Here is a 19,357-nt window from a genome sequence, read left to right as displayed (position 1 = left end):
TTAAGAATTTGTGCTGTGATTCTGCCTTTTTTTTATACTGGAGAAAGTGAGAACATGGGTATTTGTGTGGAAGCGTGTGATTGTGTGTGTGTTTGCACACATGTGGACCATGTGTCAAGTGTACTGCACCAGGAGGGCTGAATGCTGGGAGGATGCCACCATTGCTTTACACACACACACACACACACACACATTTGATGACCTCACTGAGTCCCACACGGCAAACGGCCTTACCCCGACACTGCACAGTCTCACACAACTGCTCTGCCACAGCAGCACAGGAAGTCATCTTATGTATAAAGTGAAATGCATTGGCAAAAGCTGTACAGACACACATTGTTTCACACATTAGAATGTGATTTCTTGATTTATCGTTATATTACACAGCACTCATTGCACGTTTAAGGTTATTATGATTATTTCATGTTTCATCATGGTTGTTCACACTTAATTATTGTTAGTATTATGACATGAAAATCATAATCAAATATACAAAATATAAGGAAGTTAGTTTTAGTTTTTGTGGTTGTTACAGATTTAATAAAGAAAACCCAGTAGGCGATAACAGCTTTAACCTCATCTGTGGTTTCAAGGAGACAATTATTGTTCATGATTTCATGATTCAACATTTTGTGTGTTCACATATATTGTTATAAATCAATACTGCAATAATTTTATGTCTGAGTGATGAATATGTTCTCATGGCTCGAGTATTTTCAGTTACATCTAAAGATCAGTGCCCAACAAACCATCAGCTGCAATTTCAGTTTATACATTTAAAAAAATGTATAAACTGATCTATACAGGAGAACACACAAACACACACACACACACATCCCCATACAAACATACATACCAGCAGAAATAATGCAAAATGAGCTATTTATCTTTTTCACAAATTAAAATAAATAAATGAATAATAATAATAATCCAAAGCAACAACAATAAAAAAGATTTAACACAAACAGAAAATGAAGCAAATTTTGACAGGCCTTTTTTAAGGGCAAATATCTTGAAACTGTCTAAAAATAAAAGTGTGTCCCAAAAGAGAAGGCATATTTCTTCTCTGAAAATATATGGTAACTAATTTTGGATTAAGCAAAACCAGTTCATTTTGAAAGGCAACTGGTAATACTACTAATCACTAATACCATTGGTCTACCGTATTAACAGTGAAATGTCAAATTCAAAAGTTGTAAATGTAAGTAGGAATGTTTTAAAAATATTTAACATAAAAATACAAATTTCACTTTTGAGATTTCCAAATCAGTTACACATTTTGATGGTCAGTCAGGCCTACAACACAAAGCGATGTGCTGTATGTTCCCTGGATCTTTTCTTCTGCTTTAATCTTTTCAGATTCAAAATATTAAATGTTACATTTAATAAATAAGATAAATTGTAAAAATTTGAATAGCAATAATAATGATAATATACTTACTTAGTCATTTGTGATCATATGCATCTGGTATTTCAATTTTAATTTATGGAAATAAAAGGGTAACAAAGAAAGGGGAACGTGATGCAGATAAGGAAACCATTCAAACACACACCTGTTCTCTTTTTTTTTATTTAAGAAGGTTTTGATTGAGTGATGAGTTTGCACTCTGACGAGTAGCACAGATGCAATAACAGAGAACCGACTCTGCAAATTGTAGGAGTGGTACGCTGAAAACAATGAAAACAGCACGTGATAGATAGCTCAGTCAAAAGGTTAACGGTAACTCACAGACAAAACGTCTTGTTTTTAAAAAGTGCATTCACAAACATGACAAATACTCTCAACTCATGATGTCTATTTTTATGTGATACAAAATATGCATACCTGTTTTAGATTTGTCTGTATTTCTATACATAGATATTTCTTCAAAAGGATCACTTCTTTTTTCTTTTTACAAAGGTTAAAAGCAGGGTTGTGTTCATAGCAGCTTCGGATATCTCTAGCCTCTTTACCATGTAACGAGATACACATAGCCTCAACAGATATCCAAATAAAACCTACCATTTTTCTCTGTTGTTCAACTCAAATGACATATTGTCTTTATTGAAAGAGATATTCATCAGTGAAGCCTGCAGTTTAGAAAAAAAATGGATCAATAAAATGCTTGGGCCATTAAATATATTTTTGTATACCCGCTTTTTTGTCAATATCATAAATACTAAAGACACAGGACAATATTATAAGACAATGCTGGGAGACTAAATGTAAAGATTAAAATAGTTCAAACATTATTTTTTTCAAGTTTTCTAGTTCATGAAAAAAAAAAAAATCAGGCGAGCACAGAAACACTATACTTCAGTCTTTTCTTCAGTCTATCCATGGGCAATCATAAACAAAGTTCCCAGGCAAAGGCAAGACTGTCTTTAAACAAACCCATGTTCTTTTCTGGTTTAGTCCTGTCCAGATAAGATGCTTGCCCATCATAAATGAGGCAGGATCCTGGTTTTCAAAGAAATTCATAAAAGCAGTCAAACATACTGATAGAAACCAATAAGTACCATGCAAATCTTGCAAGACGACATATTCTCAAACAAGAGACAAAGTATTCTTCGTATAGGCGAAATATCAAGTGAGGACGGAATGAGTGAAAGGCAAAGACCTCTAATCAATACTAAATACTATATTTCCAAAACCAAACAAAAAATATTTAATCTGTACATAATATAATACGCATGAGTTCAGACTGGATCAGCAGTTTCTTTCCTTGTCGTCAGACTCTGAGTCTTTGCCAAATGCCTACCTCGGAATAATACAGAAAAGTCTCTTTAATTGATCCCGATCTCTTTGTTCTCCTCCATAAATCTGGAGAAGGGGCGGCTGGCCCCGACCTCCAGACCAGCCTTTTCCATACCAGTCATGGGAGGGCTGCTGCCTGTGTGAACACGGTCCATTCCTCCAGGCATGGCTCCCAATGAAGTGATTCCTGCGCCACCGAGACTGACGGGCAGTTGGGTGATGCCTCCGTTCTGGATCACAGAGATTTCATTGTTTTTCATGGCCAGCCCATTGGTGATGGCGGCTGCGTACTGGTTCCAAAAGCCCGGATCGACGTTCATGGCCCGAGCTGCGAGATCCTTCTGGAACATCTCGCTGAACTTCATGGCATCCCCGCCCAGCAGGGCCATGGGATTCTCTACGGATAGTCGCCGACCCCTTCGGGCTGGGGCGTTGTTCCACATGTGTGTTCCCATGTGAACCTAAAATTAGCAAGAAAATAAAAAGAAACATCATGCAAGTGTCACTGTAAGTCACAAATACTACATCCAAACAAACATTTTATGCATGGGAATGGAAGGAAAAAGGCCAAAACTGAATGTAAAAACAAACAGGCATGCATTTTTGGAATGGTTTTGTGGTACATGAAAATTTTATTTTAAAATTCCCTTTGGAGATTGTTGTGAAGTTTTGCAACTGCATTTCTGTCATGTGCCGTTGACACATTTAAATAATGTAAAGAAACATTTCATAAGAAACAAAATTTTATATATATATATATATATATATATATATATATATATATATATATATATATATGTATATAATTTTGTGTGTGTGTATATATATATATATATATATATGATTATATCTGGTACTTATGATCTAAAATTTACTGACTTTAAACTAATGCTGGTGATATAAATCCAAAATTCCTGCTTTATTGAGCAAACAGAAAGGAGAGACAAGAAAAGTGGTGGGAAGGGGGCAGGGGGCATGCACAACTCCAAACGTCTTTAGCTAGAATGAATCCCAGAGTGATACAACCTCATTCACGCAAAATTCTAACTTGATACTATATTAAACTGTCTCATACCTTCAGATTGCCCTTTGTGGTGAAAGCCCTTCCACAAATGGAGCAAGCGAATGGTTTTTCCCCAGTGTGTGTACGCTCATGGATTTGCAGAGCACTGGCTGAAGAAAAATTCTTCCCACATGAGTGGCAGTTGTGCTGCTTTGGAGTGCGTCGAGGAGGTGGGGGAGCCAACATGGGGTTGATGCTGGGGCTCATGGTGGTCTGGGGTGTTGCAGCAGGAACCTGGATGCCCACAGGCAAGTGAGAGTTGTCGCTCAGAGACACTGACTTGCCATGTCCATTCATTTCCATTTTGATCATGTTTGATGCAGTGCTGGCCAAATTAGGAGTGTTCAGCCCTGAAAAAGAAGAGAGATAAATTTTAGAATACAAGGGGTGATTTTGCAGACAGGGAGACTGTAAAGTAGCTGCTTGAATTAGTCAAACTTGAAACTGTACAAATTACACTTACTTGCTGAAGCCAACAGCATTAATTAGACTGATAAAACTTATAATAATAACAATGAAGCATATCTTATCATGTCATTATTTTTATTCATGTGTATTAGTGTTTAACATTATATTGGGTAGATATTGTCCTGCTGAGCATATCATGCTGAGTACATTATTTTTTACTACTAACTACCACATTAAATCTATATAGACATTTAATTCACTTTATCTGATGTATTAAGTTTTAGTTGATTTTACACACAAACCTCGATCCCTATTTAGAAACAGCATGTTGAAGTGGCTCTCCTCCTTGATAAAGTGCCTGCCATGTTGAGTGGCAGTCAGGTCAAGGGCCCCAGTGCCTTCAGTAGCAGAAAGCGGAGATGGGGTCTCTGATTTTTCCGACTTCACTGTTGCCAAGCCAGCTGCATTGTTCTCCTGGCCCTCCTCTGCTGTCATGGCACTGCTGTTGTTATTATTGTTGAGTGTAGCTGGGGACTTGGATCGCTGGCTCTCAGAGTGGCTGTGAGCTGGGGACAAATGCTGCATAGAGCCAGAGGACTCAGACAAAGCAGGACTCCCCAAGCTTTGACCTTCAGCATCCCCCACTGCAGACAGGGAATCGGTGGTAAAGCAATCAGTCTCTCCTCCAAAGCTGCTGCCGTTCTGCGTGGGCTTCTGACCAAATGAACGGGTCATGTTGGCAGTGGAGTCAATCATCTTCATCTGGTTCTCCATTGCAGCAATGCTGGAGATGATGGAAGTTGGTGGGGAGCTCCCAGGTGAATAAGGTTTAGATGGGTCCACCTCTCCCTCTTTCAAGTCAGCTTCGTCATCAATAGCCTGCTCCATTTCATCCAGAAGGTCATCATCATAATTACTCATTGCATCTAAGCTCTTCTCGTCAAAGGAGAGGTCAGTGTCCATCTCCTGCAGGCTTTCAGGGACCGGAGTGTTGGGGATCTGCCCTCCCATATGCATACGGATGTGCTGCTGAAGCACAACGGCATTGGTGAACTTTTTCTGACATATAGGGCAGGAGTGTTGGACCCGAAGAGGGGGTTTGGACCTATGGACACCAAAGTGTGTTTTCAGGTTCCCCTTGGTGGTGAATGCCCGCCCACATATCTTGCATTTGAAAGGCCTCTCCCCAGTGTGGATACGGTAGTGCATCTTGAGAGCACTCTGGCAGCTCAGAACACGATGACAGATGACGCACTGGTTTGGGTCAGTCATCTTCTTGTCAATATTTTCAACAAGCTGCTGCAACTTTGATGTCTCTGAGGTTTGCATAGAGTCTAGTAGGCCACCAAAGGGAAACTTGGCCTTAAACTGGTCTGAGAGCATGGGAAGGACAGGATGGGAGACAGGGTTAGAAACAGAGTTGGGGCTAGTGATGGGGTCAGTGACCTGGCCACTGCTGGATGATGTGGTGGAGGTGACAGTAGTGGAAAGGACCACTTGAGTTACTGTAGTTGTGGTGGTGGTATTCTCTCCTGGCCTAGTGGAGCAGCTTGCAGGCAAGAGAACACCTTCAGGTTTCAAGAGAGGAGGTGCGTCACTCCCTAGGCTGGGCTTTGGGGAGGGTGAAGTAGTGGTCATGCCAGAGTCGGTGACAATATTAGGGGACAAAGATGCACACTCGCTTGAAGGTGGAGATGGCCTCTGAGGGGACCTATTGAGCGGTGTGAGACTTGGGGATTCACCAAAACCTCCCATCATACTCGGCAGCGTGGGAGGCAGCTGGAGCCCGACTGAGGTGGGAACAGTGGGGAGGACAGGTTTGCTGTCTAGCCATGTGGTTACAGGCTTTTCTGGGGGCAAAGACATGCCATATGGGATGCCTGAGCTTGTGGGAACATTGTCCAGGTACTCTGGCACAGGGTAAGGGTTCATCTGAATATGTGGGTATTTCTCTTTGTGTCTCTGGAAATGAACTTTCAGATTCCCCTTGGTGGAGAAGCGGTTGCCACATATGTTGCATTTGTAGGGCCTTTCTCCAGTGTGGGAACGCAGGTGGATCTGTAGGGCGCTGTCACTGCCAAACACCTTGGCGCAGAACCGACACTTATGCTTGAAGAAGGGGTCCTCGGAGCTGGGCTTAGTGTCAAACACAGACACATTTGGGGGCTTCCCCTTGCGGTGCTTCATTAGAGCAGAGAGGGGGTCGAGCGCATTGGCTGTGGCTGCTATGCTGGCCAGGGGGTTGGGGAAGATAACACTGCTGGACGAGCTGTGAGGTATCAGTGGTAGACTGGAGGCAGAGCTCAGGAGGCTACTGTGGCTGAGTGAGGGAGGGGTGGTGGAGTTCCTGGGAAGAGCCGAACTGCTGCTAATGCCACCACCTCCTGTTACACTACTACTAGTGCTAATGTTGTTGTTTGTGACTGAGGATGAGCAAGGGGGAATTAGAGATGACAAGCCAGTACCACTGGGCTGGGGAAACGCCGAATTATTTGAGGATGTGTTAGGGATTGAAGAGTTAGACTGCTGACTGCCACTTTGTGGTGTTTGAGAGAGAGGGCCCTCTATTGCTGAGGTCAGGGGTGAAGGGCCTTGACTATTGAGAGTGGCCGGCAACCTAACAGGCAGCTGATGGACAGGAGGGGTGATGAAGTTGTGAAGCTGAAGCTGACTAGCAACAGGGGGGACACAGGAGGATACAGGTCCCTGGTTTCCAACAGCATTGCTGTGATGGTGACTGAGAGCAGGCTGTGTGGCAGACTGTCTGTTCATCAGAGCCACCTGACTGCGTATTTGTTCTATCAGCTGCAGCTGGTGTATCTGCTGCTGCTGAAGGGCCATCAGCTGATCCAGGATCATGGGAATAGCCATAGTGGAGACCCCACTGCCCGCTGCTGCCCTTACACTTTGTGAAAATTGGGCAACTGCAACCCGGGTGCCATGCAGAGTCTCCAAGGTAACATTGGTGCTTGGCATGGTGTAGTTTGTAACAGTGGAGGGGACGACATCATTGAGCTGAGGTAGGGAGCCGTCTGGCTCAGGGGATGTCACATCTCTCTCTTCAGGATCCATAGTTTTTTCAGGGGAAAGCTCCAGCTCCATCTGCTCGTCCTCCTTTTCTAGGACATTGACCCCATTTAAGGTTGCTGTCTCTGGGACGTCATCCCCCTCACCAGCAGGACTGTGGTCGCCCTCCCTGGGGTCCTCGCTGTCAGCCTGCTCACTGGGGCAGCTGGGTACAGGGGAGGGCTCTGTTGGATATTCCTGGGAGGGGTTAGGTGTGTCCTCATTGTCATTCACTATGAGCACCAGGGGGTTCTTGGTGCAGCTCTTTAAATGTTCACAGAAGTCTGACCACTTGAAGAACTCAGCACAACACTTCTCACATACATGGGTCTCCTCACTGCCGCTGCGGCTCTCATTCCCACTGTCGGCATCATCCAGCACATCACCTCGTGCTACAGGGGAGGGGAGGGGATGGGAAAGGAGGGAGGAGGGAAAAAAAAGAAGAATTAATGAATAAATAATCAATAAAGAATCCACACATATTTTGCAGTGCAGTGCTGCAAAGATTTAACCTTTGATTTTTTTTCTCTCTTTTAACATAACCAAAATCAATATTCTTTTTATTTTTTTGCTCTGAACAAATTGCCCTAGTTCACCAATTCTCAAGACCCAGGTTTGTGCGTTCGCACCCTCTCCATAGAGCCAGCTAATAATTTTCTTTGTGCAATCCATCAAATTATGAGGGCCTATCAATTGTGGATACTGCTGCTTAATGAAATTCCATACAACCTATTGATTTCCAATATTTCATACAATTCACAGCTGCCTCATCTGTTGGGTACAAATCAGGACTTTGATGGCCCCATTAGGATTCCCCTTTGCTATCAAGCCCAGTCATTTCCACCTGAATTTCAAATGCCTGGGCCTTTTCATTTAGCATTGCAAAGGTAATACTTTGGCCCTAAACCTAAGCAAGACTCTACACTGGAAAACTCTTTTGTTATGACGTCAGGGGAAATGTGTTGTCAAAAATAAGTGCAGACATGTGTTCGATCTATAGCCCGTGTTTCATGCAAAGTGAATAAGACTAAGTTTAAATTGTGTACAACCAATATCTGTGATTTAAAATTGTGCCCACTTTGAAATATTTTGAAATACAGAACCTTCCCTTCAAGCTGAGAAATTCATAGTGTTACTCTCCCTCTTTCTCTCCCTCTCTCTCATGCTCTCTGAAATAAGACTCAACAAATTACATGCTAGTGCCATGGCAGCAAAGTCTCTGATTAGTTACACATGTTTAATCACAGTTGTAGGAAGCCACTTCCTTTTCCACATGCAACCATCAAGAGTCAAACAAGCAGATGCAAGCTCTGAACATGGACCTAATTCACACCTGATCAAAACCATGTAAAAATGGCCTCCCTTGTATGTTTATTTTTTGTGTTCAAGCACAGTTATACTCCATGGGTGTGTGTGTGTGTGTTGTTCATTATGTGTAGGAAGTGTGCTCAATCACCGCCACACCATTCTGCACATACTTTATTTTACAGTGTCCTGTTCAGTTTACACTCAAAAGACCCTGCATATATCTAGTGATATAACTGTTTAACCACAAATCTAACAATTTTATACACACTTCACACTATAAAAAATGTTGGGACAATTTCCGAGGCATTTATTTCAAATAAAAGTGATTTATTTTGTGAAAAGACCGTCACTCTAAAAAAGCTGCTATTATATTTCTTGAGTAAAGTGAAGAAAACATTGTTTACATTTATGCAAATTTGCTACCACTAAACATAGGAGTGTAACTTTGACCAGCCTGAGCTCTGATTGTAAGAAATAAAAACACTGCGCAAAAGCTACATTACCTCTAAAATACTCCCTGAAAACTCTCACACATTACACACTGCCTGTTTACTCAACATTAAGGGCCTCACTGTGCTTTGTAAGTGAGTAATCATGAGATTCATACAGTGCCTACGCTCATTTCAAAGGTTAAAATGGAGCAAGCCATGGTGAAGCAGACATGAAGCATTTGTGCCAATTACAGTGACTCATTAGTAAAGAAATTCATCACTCCTCCAAAGGGGGCATGAGCTATCAAGGTCTGGTGTCTATAACTTAATTAATTATCAACAGAGAGGCTTTGGACAGGCTCCGTGTTCTCATCCTCACTGAGGGCAGGGATGACAGAACAAGGTATTATTTTACATCATCATGTATATTGCCAGGATAAATGAGTGAAAACTGATTAAGCAAAAAAAGGAAAATAAAATGTAAAATCCAACACATTTTAATTTTGGGATATTATTAATATTATATTTACTCTGCAATATCAGTGTCATCTCTCCCAGCTACAAATCTGTAAAATCAGTGTTTCCACCAGAACATTTTTTTTTTAAATCAGTCACTTACTAAGTTTCTATTATATACCATCACTAAAAAATTCAAATGCAAAACACAAATCGACAAGTGAAACGGAGAAAGTGACTGGAAACATCAGTGACACGTGACAGCAGGCTAGAAATCTCCTTAGCCCAGCAGCGGACAGCAGGGCTCATTTCCATAATTGAGGGTTGAAAGGTCAACACAAATGAGTAGGCATTGTGTTGAGCTGATTAGTTATTAGAATGGTATTACTGTCAATCTCTTTTATTCATTCATACAATTACAAGTGGGGGCCTTTGTATGCCTCTGACCTCACACACACATACACGCACACACACACTGACACGTTTTCTCACAGACATATGTAGACAGACAAAGAACATACACAAATTCTGATCCTTTCTCTGGAGATAAAACTAAAACTAAAAAATGCCACATATGCACGCTTATTGCTGTTGCTTTCGCAGTGTACATATGTGTGTATGTTTTCAGAAGCCTACCTTGTTAAATTTATCATGTGAGGTTATATTTTTCTGGATTAAAAAAATATATGGTAATTATGATTTTGTGTAATTCTGTTTTTTTGTTAATTAAAAAAATCCTGATTTTGTTTGAAAACACCCTTTCCATCTGATATTTTCAGTTTTGTTGCAACATTCATTGTAAGTACAATCTAAAAAATATCATGATTTTTTCAAATGTATTCAGTTTTACATGTCAGATAATAGACACTGATTCAAAAATGTTCACACCACTACTTCAAAAAGATTTAACCAAATAAGAAAAATACAGGAATATGCTGTGGTTTCTGTCAGTCTGAACGTCGCTACAATCAATAACAGTCAATATTACAATACAGGCCGCACCAGTGTATCACCTGTTTTTTTATGCCTCCAGTGAAAATATTAACACACTGTTCACGCTCATAATATTAAAACAACCGTATCTACATTCAAAATCACCATGAAACACCGCTGTGCCATCGTGTTGTGCAGCTGTGTGAAGGTGACATTATGTGGTTGTTTTGTGTTTGCAAGAGAGTGAAAAAATATGTGCGTATGTGTGAGTGAGTGTGTGTGTGTGTGTGTGTGTGTGTGTGTGTGTGTGCCTGTGGGTGGGGGGTATTGATTTTCCTATAGCATAAGAAAGGAAGGGATGAAAAAAAATCTAATCCGTTTTTCATTGTTTTAAGAGTCTTCATTTACTCAGATGCAAATATTAAGCTGAACGCAGTCAATAGGGGGATTGTAGACATTGAATCTGTGTGTCCGCTATCTTACTCAGAAATCTTTGGCATGCTAACTGAAACCGCTAATCTGACATATTATATCAGATGAGGTATTCATGCTTTCCACTGATTCTGTGAAAGCCACAGAGCCAGGCATTGAGTGAAGCACTGGGCAATTACAAATTCTCCCATTCTTAACAATTTCCAGATTCACTTAATGAATACACACACAGACAATGACACTGGTAACATTTACTCTATGTTAAGGTAGAGTCATTGCTATCTCATTTTTAAAAAGGCTCATTGTATCTTACATTTTAACTGTTTTTAACTTAAAACCTCTTCGTCAAACTGTATTATTTTAAATTTCCTTTACGTAAACCAAGCTGCTAAGAACATTACTCTCTAAAAAGTGCCTGCACTTACAGCCCTGCTAGAACCGCCCCACCTTCTGCCCCTTTAAAATGCATTCTTCTCAAGCATCTGAGGATAGCTTAGGACCCTTAAAGAGAGATGCATCACTGTAGGTCCAGCCCAAGTTGGGAGGGGAGGGCAAAAAGAAAGGAGGCCTGCTGGGCTGAACAATGTTGGAATTCTTGTGCCAATTACTTTTTTCCATTGTATCCTTTTATCATACCTCCACCACTCTAATCTCCAGGAGAAACACAGTTATTTATTTTTTAAATTGTCTTAATTTCAAGTTGTTTCAATAGAGAAATGTTTTAACTATGTTTTGTTTCCCTTTAGCTGCATTTTCAGATTATATTTCTTATGTCAGCATAGGTTCAATCACGACATAGAAGGGGAACATATGTTTCCACCAGTCTTAAAATGAACAATGAGACATAGTTAAAACATTATATTACTGCTGCTAATTTTACCCTACCTCTTATAGAGATTGATTATTTGTGTGAATTTTTAAATAAACAAAAAAGCAAAAAAGAGGTATTTTCTGTTCTTCTTGTTTTTGCACCGTCCCTGGGCAGCACTGTCTCTGTGGCTGTAACCACATAAAACATCTCCTCGAATGATCCAATGCATCCTCAGACCTGCAGAGGCTCGAGCGTCCCCAGCCCAGCTCTCTGTGTGTGTGCGTGTGTCTGTGTGTGCATGTGTGTGTGTGTGTGTGTGTCATCAGCCTGGTCAGCCCCACTGCAGAATGGTACAGTCATATCTGCACTCACAGAGAGGCCTTTGTCATTGCCTGCAGATGTGGAGCAGCCAAAACATTAACGATTTGTTTGTGTAAGCATTTGCAATACAGTATTCAATGACGGCACTCTGTCCAGATGACTGTGTCACCCGTCAAGATGGCTCTCTGCCTCCGGCTTTACGAAAGGGCTTGAGATGAGGGGAGAGATTTTAGGATCTAATGGACACTGATCCTCAGCAGGCCAAAACAAATAGTTAAAAGATTTTGTATATTTACTTGGCGATGATTCTCTTCCTGTAAAGCTGACATGGTTAGATTCTAATTTTCAAATTAAAAAAAAAAAAAAAAGATTCAATTTTTTCCCCCCTTGAAGCAAAGCACCATCAAACTGTCAAACTATTCATCCATGTCCCTGTTTCCTGAGCAAATCAGCACTAAAATCATCAAAACAAACGAAAACAAAATCATCTGAGGAAAATCCACTAAAGACAAAATTTTACTCTTCTCCCGATGGCTTGTTAGCCTTCTCTTAAATCCCCCCCAAAGTCTGCTGTTTTGTCTAAAATTAAATATTCCTTCTCTCTCCTGTCTAGGCCTTCCTCTCGGTCAGGATCTTACATGTTCCTGTGTGCTTTCAGTGCTGAAGTAGTAATTAACACACAGTCATATTTGAGTGTCTTCTTGAAGACATCTTTGGCACAACTATGTGGGTGGTCCACAGGCCTACACCCAATGGTGAGAGGGGATTAAAACAAAAGCCAAACAAAGCCCCACTGCAGGGGAAGTGGGCTACAACCATGTTGTCACTGTCAGCAGGGATTTTCTCACTTTATTATATTTTCTTTTGCACCTTATAACTATAGATATTCCTGCCTTAAATGTGATTAGAGAAGGAAAAGGTTCTACTTAACTGGGTTTGAAAATTCAGCAAAGATTCTGACATTAAATCAAAGTGAATGAAACATCATAAATAAAAACTGAAACCACAACTGCAGTCATCCACCTGTTCAGTGAAAGCATGACCAACACGTCTTTCCTGAGACATCTCCTAAGATGTTTAATCTAATTTTTACAGTGCAATAATACTGGGAAAATTAACTTTGCTTGGTTTAATTTGTTTAATTTCCTGAAATCTCAGTCCATTGCTATGAAAATGTACCTTTTGAAAAATCCCCTAAATAGGAGCAAGCACAGGAGGGTATATGTACAATATGCACGGCCACCTCCCATTCACTCCCCATGCACACCTTCAAAGACACTGGATGCAGAGGAAGCGGAGACGAGATGAGAAGCCCGTCACTGTTCACACTTTCTAGGACACGAGTAAGCTGTGCTGCCAAGGTCAACGGCACACATGTTCTAACTGCACAAGGAGCTTGACATCTAGCGGCAGGACCTGGCTGGCTGGTGCTAGACAAAGGTTATGTCAGCAAGCTTTATAAACACTCTCCTAAGCAGACCCCCCCCCCATCCTTCTTTCCCCATTCTAAAACACACACACACACAACCCCCATGCCCCCAGGGGGCAAGTGTCCGGAAGGCCTGAGTGGGAGATGATATGCCAGACACGGGCTTGTTGGCACTTGATTTTAGTTTTTCATGTTTACAGAGATGGAGCCCATTAAAGAGGTCCTCACTGAACTGCTGTGGATGTCAGTGAAAAAAAAATAAATAAAAAAGGTCAGATCAAACTGAAGATTTAGGAAAAGCTGAACACACAGGAGGAAGTTTATGCCAAACTCCCTAATACTTAATGGATATTTCTTAGTTGGTGGCTATTTTCATGAAGTGTGTTACAGGCACAGAGTGTGTGTCCTTGAACACAATCTGAACATCACTTGAATGCTCGACTTTCTCCTCACCACCAGCCCAACAAATATAGATTTTAAGTCTATATCAAGCAGCAGCTGTCGACTGGAACTTTTGAATTCCTCTGACATTATACGCAACGATATGTCAAGGCCGGCGATCAATAGTGTCGTCACAAGCTGCGCCACGGCAATAGGCACCGAAGAATCTGATCATGCTGCAATCTCTGCAGTCTCACATTTGTAGCTCGTCGCGAAAGGTAGCTTTGGATGAGACATGGTATTATTAGGTTTATTTAAGTGTGTATAGGCTCACTGTGCATGGCCAAAGGCTTGGGATTGTTTCACTGCAACGTCTTGTCCTGAAAACAAATAAGCCAGTATAGTGCTCCAACGAGGATGGGCAAGAACATTCCACGGTCACTTGCAGTCTTAGGCACAATGGCATGGACACTATAGGTTACCAATAACACAGTCAATGCGTGTGTGTTTTTATCCTAAAACTATACATCTATCCATGACGGAAGATGTTAAAATGGAGAGACAAATCTAGGACAGATTTCTTCAAAACAACACTTAATTCCCATCTTGATGGATCTGCTGTTAATGTACATTTTGTTTCACAAATTTTAAAAGTCAATTTTAAATGAAAATGTATGTGAATCATCCAAATGTAAGATTTTAGTGCAGGAAGTTAACTTTTCATTCCTACAGGATCCTACAGGAGAGCAACCTGATGGATGATTCGTATCTCTGACCAAAATCTGAGAAAGGTTATCTCAAACACTGAGGCAGACGAGGCGATGTTTGTGTTCCAGTGTGAATTGCCTCAGAAATGACAAAAATCCACAGTGTCAATCGGAACAAAAGAGCCAAGAGTCGTCAGTGTGATTCCCAGCTCACACCAAAACATTTCCCCATGCAAAGAGAGCTGCTCCCCAGAGATTACATCACGCATTTCTACTCTAAAGAAGCCCTGCAAAGTGTGTGTGTGTGCGTGCAAGTAAGTGTGAGTGTGTGTGTGCGTGAGTGAGTGTGGCTGGGTGTGTGTGTGTGTGTGTGTGTGTTGGTCAACATGGGCCAAGCTAGAAAGGTATAAATAATAGCAGTGATTTACTGAGAACACTGGGCTTTGTGGATACACAGAAAGAGACAGAGCTTTCTAACTTTAGAAAAGAGAAATTAAAATGACAACAGTTGAAACACTGAGAAAAATTGATATGATTGAATGATATTCAAAGTAAATTATAGTCTTATTATTAAGGGCTGTTAAAGTTACACAAATGAAGGATATAACTTCATCTAAATCTTGAATATCTTCATATATAAAATATGATTTTTCTACATTTAATGTGAATAAAAGAAAAAATACTACATTTAAAATAGTAAATTAATAAACAGACATATACAACAGGATTTCTGCACTAAAATGTAAAGAAAACAGTATTCCCACAGTTGTCATGTTATTCCTATAATTCCTCCAGCATGTCACCTTACTGACTTTAGCTCTGTAATGATGGTTTTATTGCGGAAAGGGCTGAGTACAGAATAAAAGATGAATGAGCCTTTTTTTCTCCCCTCTCTCTGCTCTGTCAACCGATCTTGTCGACATTGTGAGCAAAAGGGAACAAATCAAGTGTGCTAAATTTATGTGTGGGGGTGGCGGGGGGTAAACAAAAACCATTTCCATAACAAAAAAACAAGGCTTCGACCTGCAACAGAATCCGCATTTTGCTCCTCGGAGAACCAGACGAGGCGCTGAGGGACAAAAGACGCTGATGCAAAACATTAAAATTAAAAATAAAAGCCATGGGTTACTAATTATTTAAATGGTGAAAAATATACATCACCTGCAAGATTTACCTCTTTATCAGCAGATTTAAGAATTTTACAGCTGTAAGAGAGAATGTTAAATATTTTCCAACTTATCAAATTCTGTGTGTGTGGCTCCTTTAGTGCGTGTATTTTCGCCTGGCGCGCACGAACATACGAAGTCAAGATTTTCAGAGACTTATTTAAGAACATAGCTCCGATATTTGACACATAGGAAAGCATTAAGTCAATTCTATTTTGAAACAGGCCTTTCAAAAAGGCCTCCAGCACATAATATTAATACCTGATGTGCAAACTGTTAAATTGTTATATGCATTACTTACATTTATCTGAAAAGTCACCTATCAGCTAATAAAGGATAATGTGATGCAGGCTGTTAGAAACGCAGGTTAACTGATTTCTGGGAATAAAATAAACACTTCTTTAAAGAGAATCGTGCACTTCCCTGTCGACAGAGGGGAGACTTTTAACTTAATAAATGTATCGTAGTGGATTTATTGTAAATTATTGCATTAAAAAAATACTCCTATCGACGACCCAGCAATAATCCAAATTAATCCCAACGACTTTTCATGTGAGATCAAACTTAAAGAAGAGGAGTTAAAACGGCTGCTAAAACAAAGTCAAGTGAGGAAACAACACCAGTGTGCGGCAGAGCTGTGGAGAGAGGAGGGGGGGGAGAGAAGTTGTCTGTTTGAGAAAGAAAAGACCTGGGATACGGGACCTCAGCTGATCCCAAATCCACTCACCGTGCTCGGAAATCACCCCACCGGCTAGTGCGGGATCCTCGTCCGACTTGAGGTGCTGCGGCTTGGCTTGCTTGCGTCGGGACATGCTGCTGGCGTCAGTGCGGGCGATGCTGCTGCTCTTGCGCTCCGGGATGTCTCTGCGTTTTGCAGATACATCAGCGAAGAGCGGAATGAATCAACACACAAAAAGTTCGCAAATAGTCTGGCAGCGGAGAGAGTTGGAGGTGGGGGGGGGAGGGAAAAATGTGAAATTAGCCGGTGGTGCTGCTGCTGCTGCCGCTGCTGTTGCTGTGCGTTGGATTGCGCATGTCGGTATAATAATTATGATAGTGAATAATGCCTCGCGATTAATGGCACCGTGTGAAGGTGGGGAGGATTGGCTGGAGTCCAGCGGACGCGCATTGGATATGGTAATGAGGGACGGACTGAGCAATTAGCCGCTTCACTCTCAGACTTTATCCGTCTCTTTTCTCTTTACTATCCAGCCTCCCCCAACAACACAACACAACACACCAAATCTCTTGTTATGCCCAGCTCACGGGGGGGTCTTCAACAGGGAACGTCAGACTCTTCCCCCCCACACACACTCTCTCTCTCCTGTCACGAAGCGCACTGACTCTCAAGTGCTGTGGATTCACCGCCGCGTTTCTTCACGAAGTATCTGTAATCTTCATCACTTTGACCTTTTATGATCCCACTTTACCTCAGAACTTCAGAGAGCGCCTTCTCATAAAGTGTATCTCGAGATCCTGGCTCGGTTCTCGCACTTTCTCTCTCGGTAACTTTTTTCCCCCTTGTGTGTGTGTATGTGCAGAGGGTGAACACGCACCTCCTTCTTACTTGGACTCAAATGAAGCGATGTTTACAGTCTCTGATGTGTTTCAGGGCTTTAAAGTTTTCTTTTGATGGACATCTTCCCAGAAAAGTATAGCTGTTGTTTGACTTGGTTCACGGACACCGACGACCAGACAGTGGACGGGACGGGTAAAGTTCTTGACAATAGCAATAAATTGTTACCAGTTTTTTGTGTTTTTTTTTCTAATGGCGCAGCTCCGCTCTCCAAACTTTGACGCGCGTCTTCCGAGAAAGCGGTGCCACGATCAGCGACAGTCCTCAGTCCTCTCAGCAACAGCAGGAATGTCAGTGCGATCACAAACTCATTTGTCCCGTAAAAGAAAATTCGCTTCGGTGTCGCTGATCGCGGTGAACTTCTCCTCTCGCCGTGTCTTTAGCTCCCGGTTGCGCCTTCGCCTCGGTGCGCTCTCCAAAAAGTGGATGTTTGGTGACCAAACGCTCAAACGCCGCTTGCTTTCTTTTTTTTTTTCTCCCAAACTGAAGCTTCACTCCGCGTGTTCCCTTTGCTTTACTCGCGGGCTCGCGTCGAAGCCAACTTTGAAGTTATCTTCTGGCAGCCTGCTAGCAGTGTCGGTCTCTCGGTGTTGGGCATGGCTCCGTGTGTGTGGGGGGACTGCGCTGTGTGTGAGTTAACCCCCAAGCAGAGGTTCAGCCCATTGCTTTCAGCCGCCACTAGGATGTACCACCACGTTACTGTTCAATGGATCGTCCTCAGACTCCAGTGTGAACACCCAGATTTGACCTCCCATCATATAATATCTCACAGCTCTTAGCAGTCGCCGCCTGTAAGAGATAGGCTGTCATATTAATCTCACACAGTATTTTTATTTTTTTTTTTTATGAGAGCGACGATTTTGTGGTTCCACGGTAGGCTCTCCCCCGCCACATCCCACCTTTATATCAACTTTATTTCTAGTTTAAGAACGTTTTACGCACAGTGCACCACTGGAAATGTATTGTGTCCTGTACTGACAATAATCACATCCCGGTGATTTACTGTAACCAGACAATTAAATAGGCCAAATAAATAAAGTACTTTATATCACGTATGGCCTCTTTAAGACATGATATAAACATTATATAAACGCATTTTAATACTTTGTACGATTGTTTTTCCTTTCCCTTCAAAATTAAAGGAGGTGAAAAGAGAAACGATGTTGTGCACTGATGGCAGTTCATTGTATAAACACATTAACCCTTTACAGATTGTTATTTGCATTAAAATGCCTGAATGCATGAGGTCACAGTGTGGTGGGGGAAATGATTGGAAGGATTAAGATGTGCGAGGCCAAGAGCCATGTAAATAAGAGGGGAAAACGTGCGTAATTTTCATTTACAAACACAATTCATGATCAGCGTAAAGGTATTCTATTTAGTTTTTTTTTCGTATTACAAACCTCGTATTTTGTCATAAAACACAATATATTTTCAAATTGGTTGTGATGTTTTATGTTATAAAAATGCTGAAAATATTATGACATCGTGTTTGCTCAGTTGTTCCAACGCGTAAAACCTGCGAATTTCGGGTTGAATTAGAAATAATTCTACTGTAATGACAGCTCGTGAGCTTTTTTTTCATCTTGGGGGGAGGGAGAGAAGGTAAGGGGTAAAGGGGTGAGCTCCCCCCTCCCTCTCCCTCTCCCTCTTGTCTGTTTGACTTGTCTATTCCCCTGTGTCCATCTCATATGAGAGACAAATCTGTTGACAACAAGGTCGTCCTGTGAGCAAACTTTCCTTTTTTTCTTTCTTCCTCTCCTTCTTTTTCCATCACCCCCTTAGAAGTTATGTCCAAAAGGCTGTTATTATCTGGTATTAATAGATGCAGCCCCAGGAAGACAAAATCAGCTATTGATAATTGCAGGGAGTATACGGCAGCTACTGTATCGATCGGCGTGTCCTCCACTCCCCTGGTACTGAGAGATAAGGAGACACACTCTTTAGAGCAATATAATTTCTTTTGACCTATCTGCTTGCTACAGACTTATGATGAATAGCCAGAGTGGCTGAAGTCCTTTATCACCAAAGTTACCCCCTTGATATAATATTGATTCTTTATAACTAGCTCGCCACACAAAAATCAAACTGTCCACTTGGCCATCATCATCATCAATATCATCACAAAGGCG

At 41.5% G+C, this 19,357-nt stretch overlaps 1 protein-coding gene across 1 annotated transcript; it reads right to left on the bottom strand.

Moving 5' to 3' along the window:
- Positions 1-1,554: 1,554 nt before the first annotated feature.
- Positions 1,555-17,936, bottom strand: sall3a (spalt-like transcription factor 3a). Its single transcript, XM_018683522.2, has 4 exons — positions 16,377-17,936; positions 4,511-7,666; positions 3,813-4,150; positions 1,555-3,198 (listed from the first exon to the last, which is right to left on the bottom strand). The coding sequence occupies exons 1-4, from the start codon at positions 16,459-16,461 to the stop codon at positions 2,767-2,769; spliced, it is 4,011 nt and encodes a 1,336-aa protein (XP_018539038.1). The 5' UTR covers positions 16,462-17,936; the 3' UTR covers positions 1,555-2,766.
- Positions 17,937-19,357: the final 1,421 nt, after the last annotated feature.

Source organism: Lates calcarifer, linkage group LG15 (assembly GCF_001640805.2).
Source record: "Lates calcarifer isolate ASB-BC8 linkage group LG15, TLL_Latcal_v3, whole genome shotgun sequence".
In the NCBI taxonomy this organism is placed as follows: Eukaryota; Metazoa; Chordata; class Actinopteri; family Centropomidae; genus Lates; species Lates calcarifer.
The sequence above is the reverse complement of the archived record's forward strand: the minus strand, read 5'-3'. Positions and strand labels throughout refer to the sequence as shown.

Coding starts and splice junctions, on each gene's coding strand:
- sall3a (XM_018683522.2), bottom strand. CDS start 16,461: ATGTCCCGACGCAAGCAAGCCAAGCCGCAGCACCTCAAGTCGGACGAG. Junction 7,667..16,376: donor TGGGGTGATTTCCGAGCACG/GTGAGTGGATTT, acceptor CCTCCCCTGTAG/CACGAGGTGATGTGCTGGAT. Junction 3,199..3,812: donor CCACAAAGGGCAATCTGAAG/GTATGAGACAGT, acceptor TGCTAATTTTAG/GTTCACATGGGAACACACAT.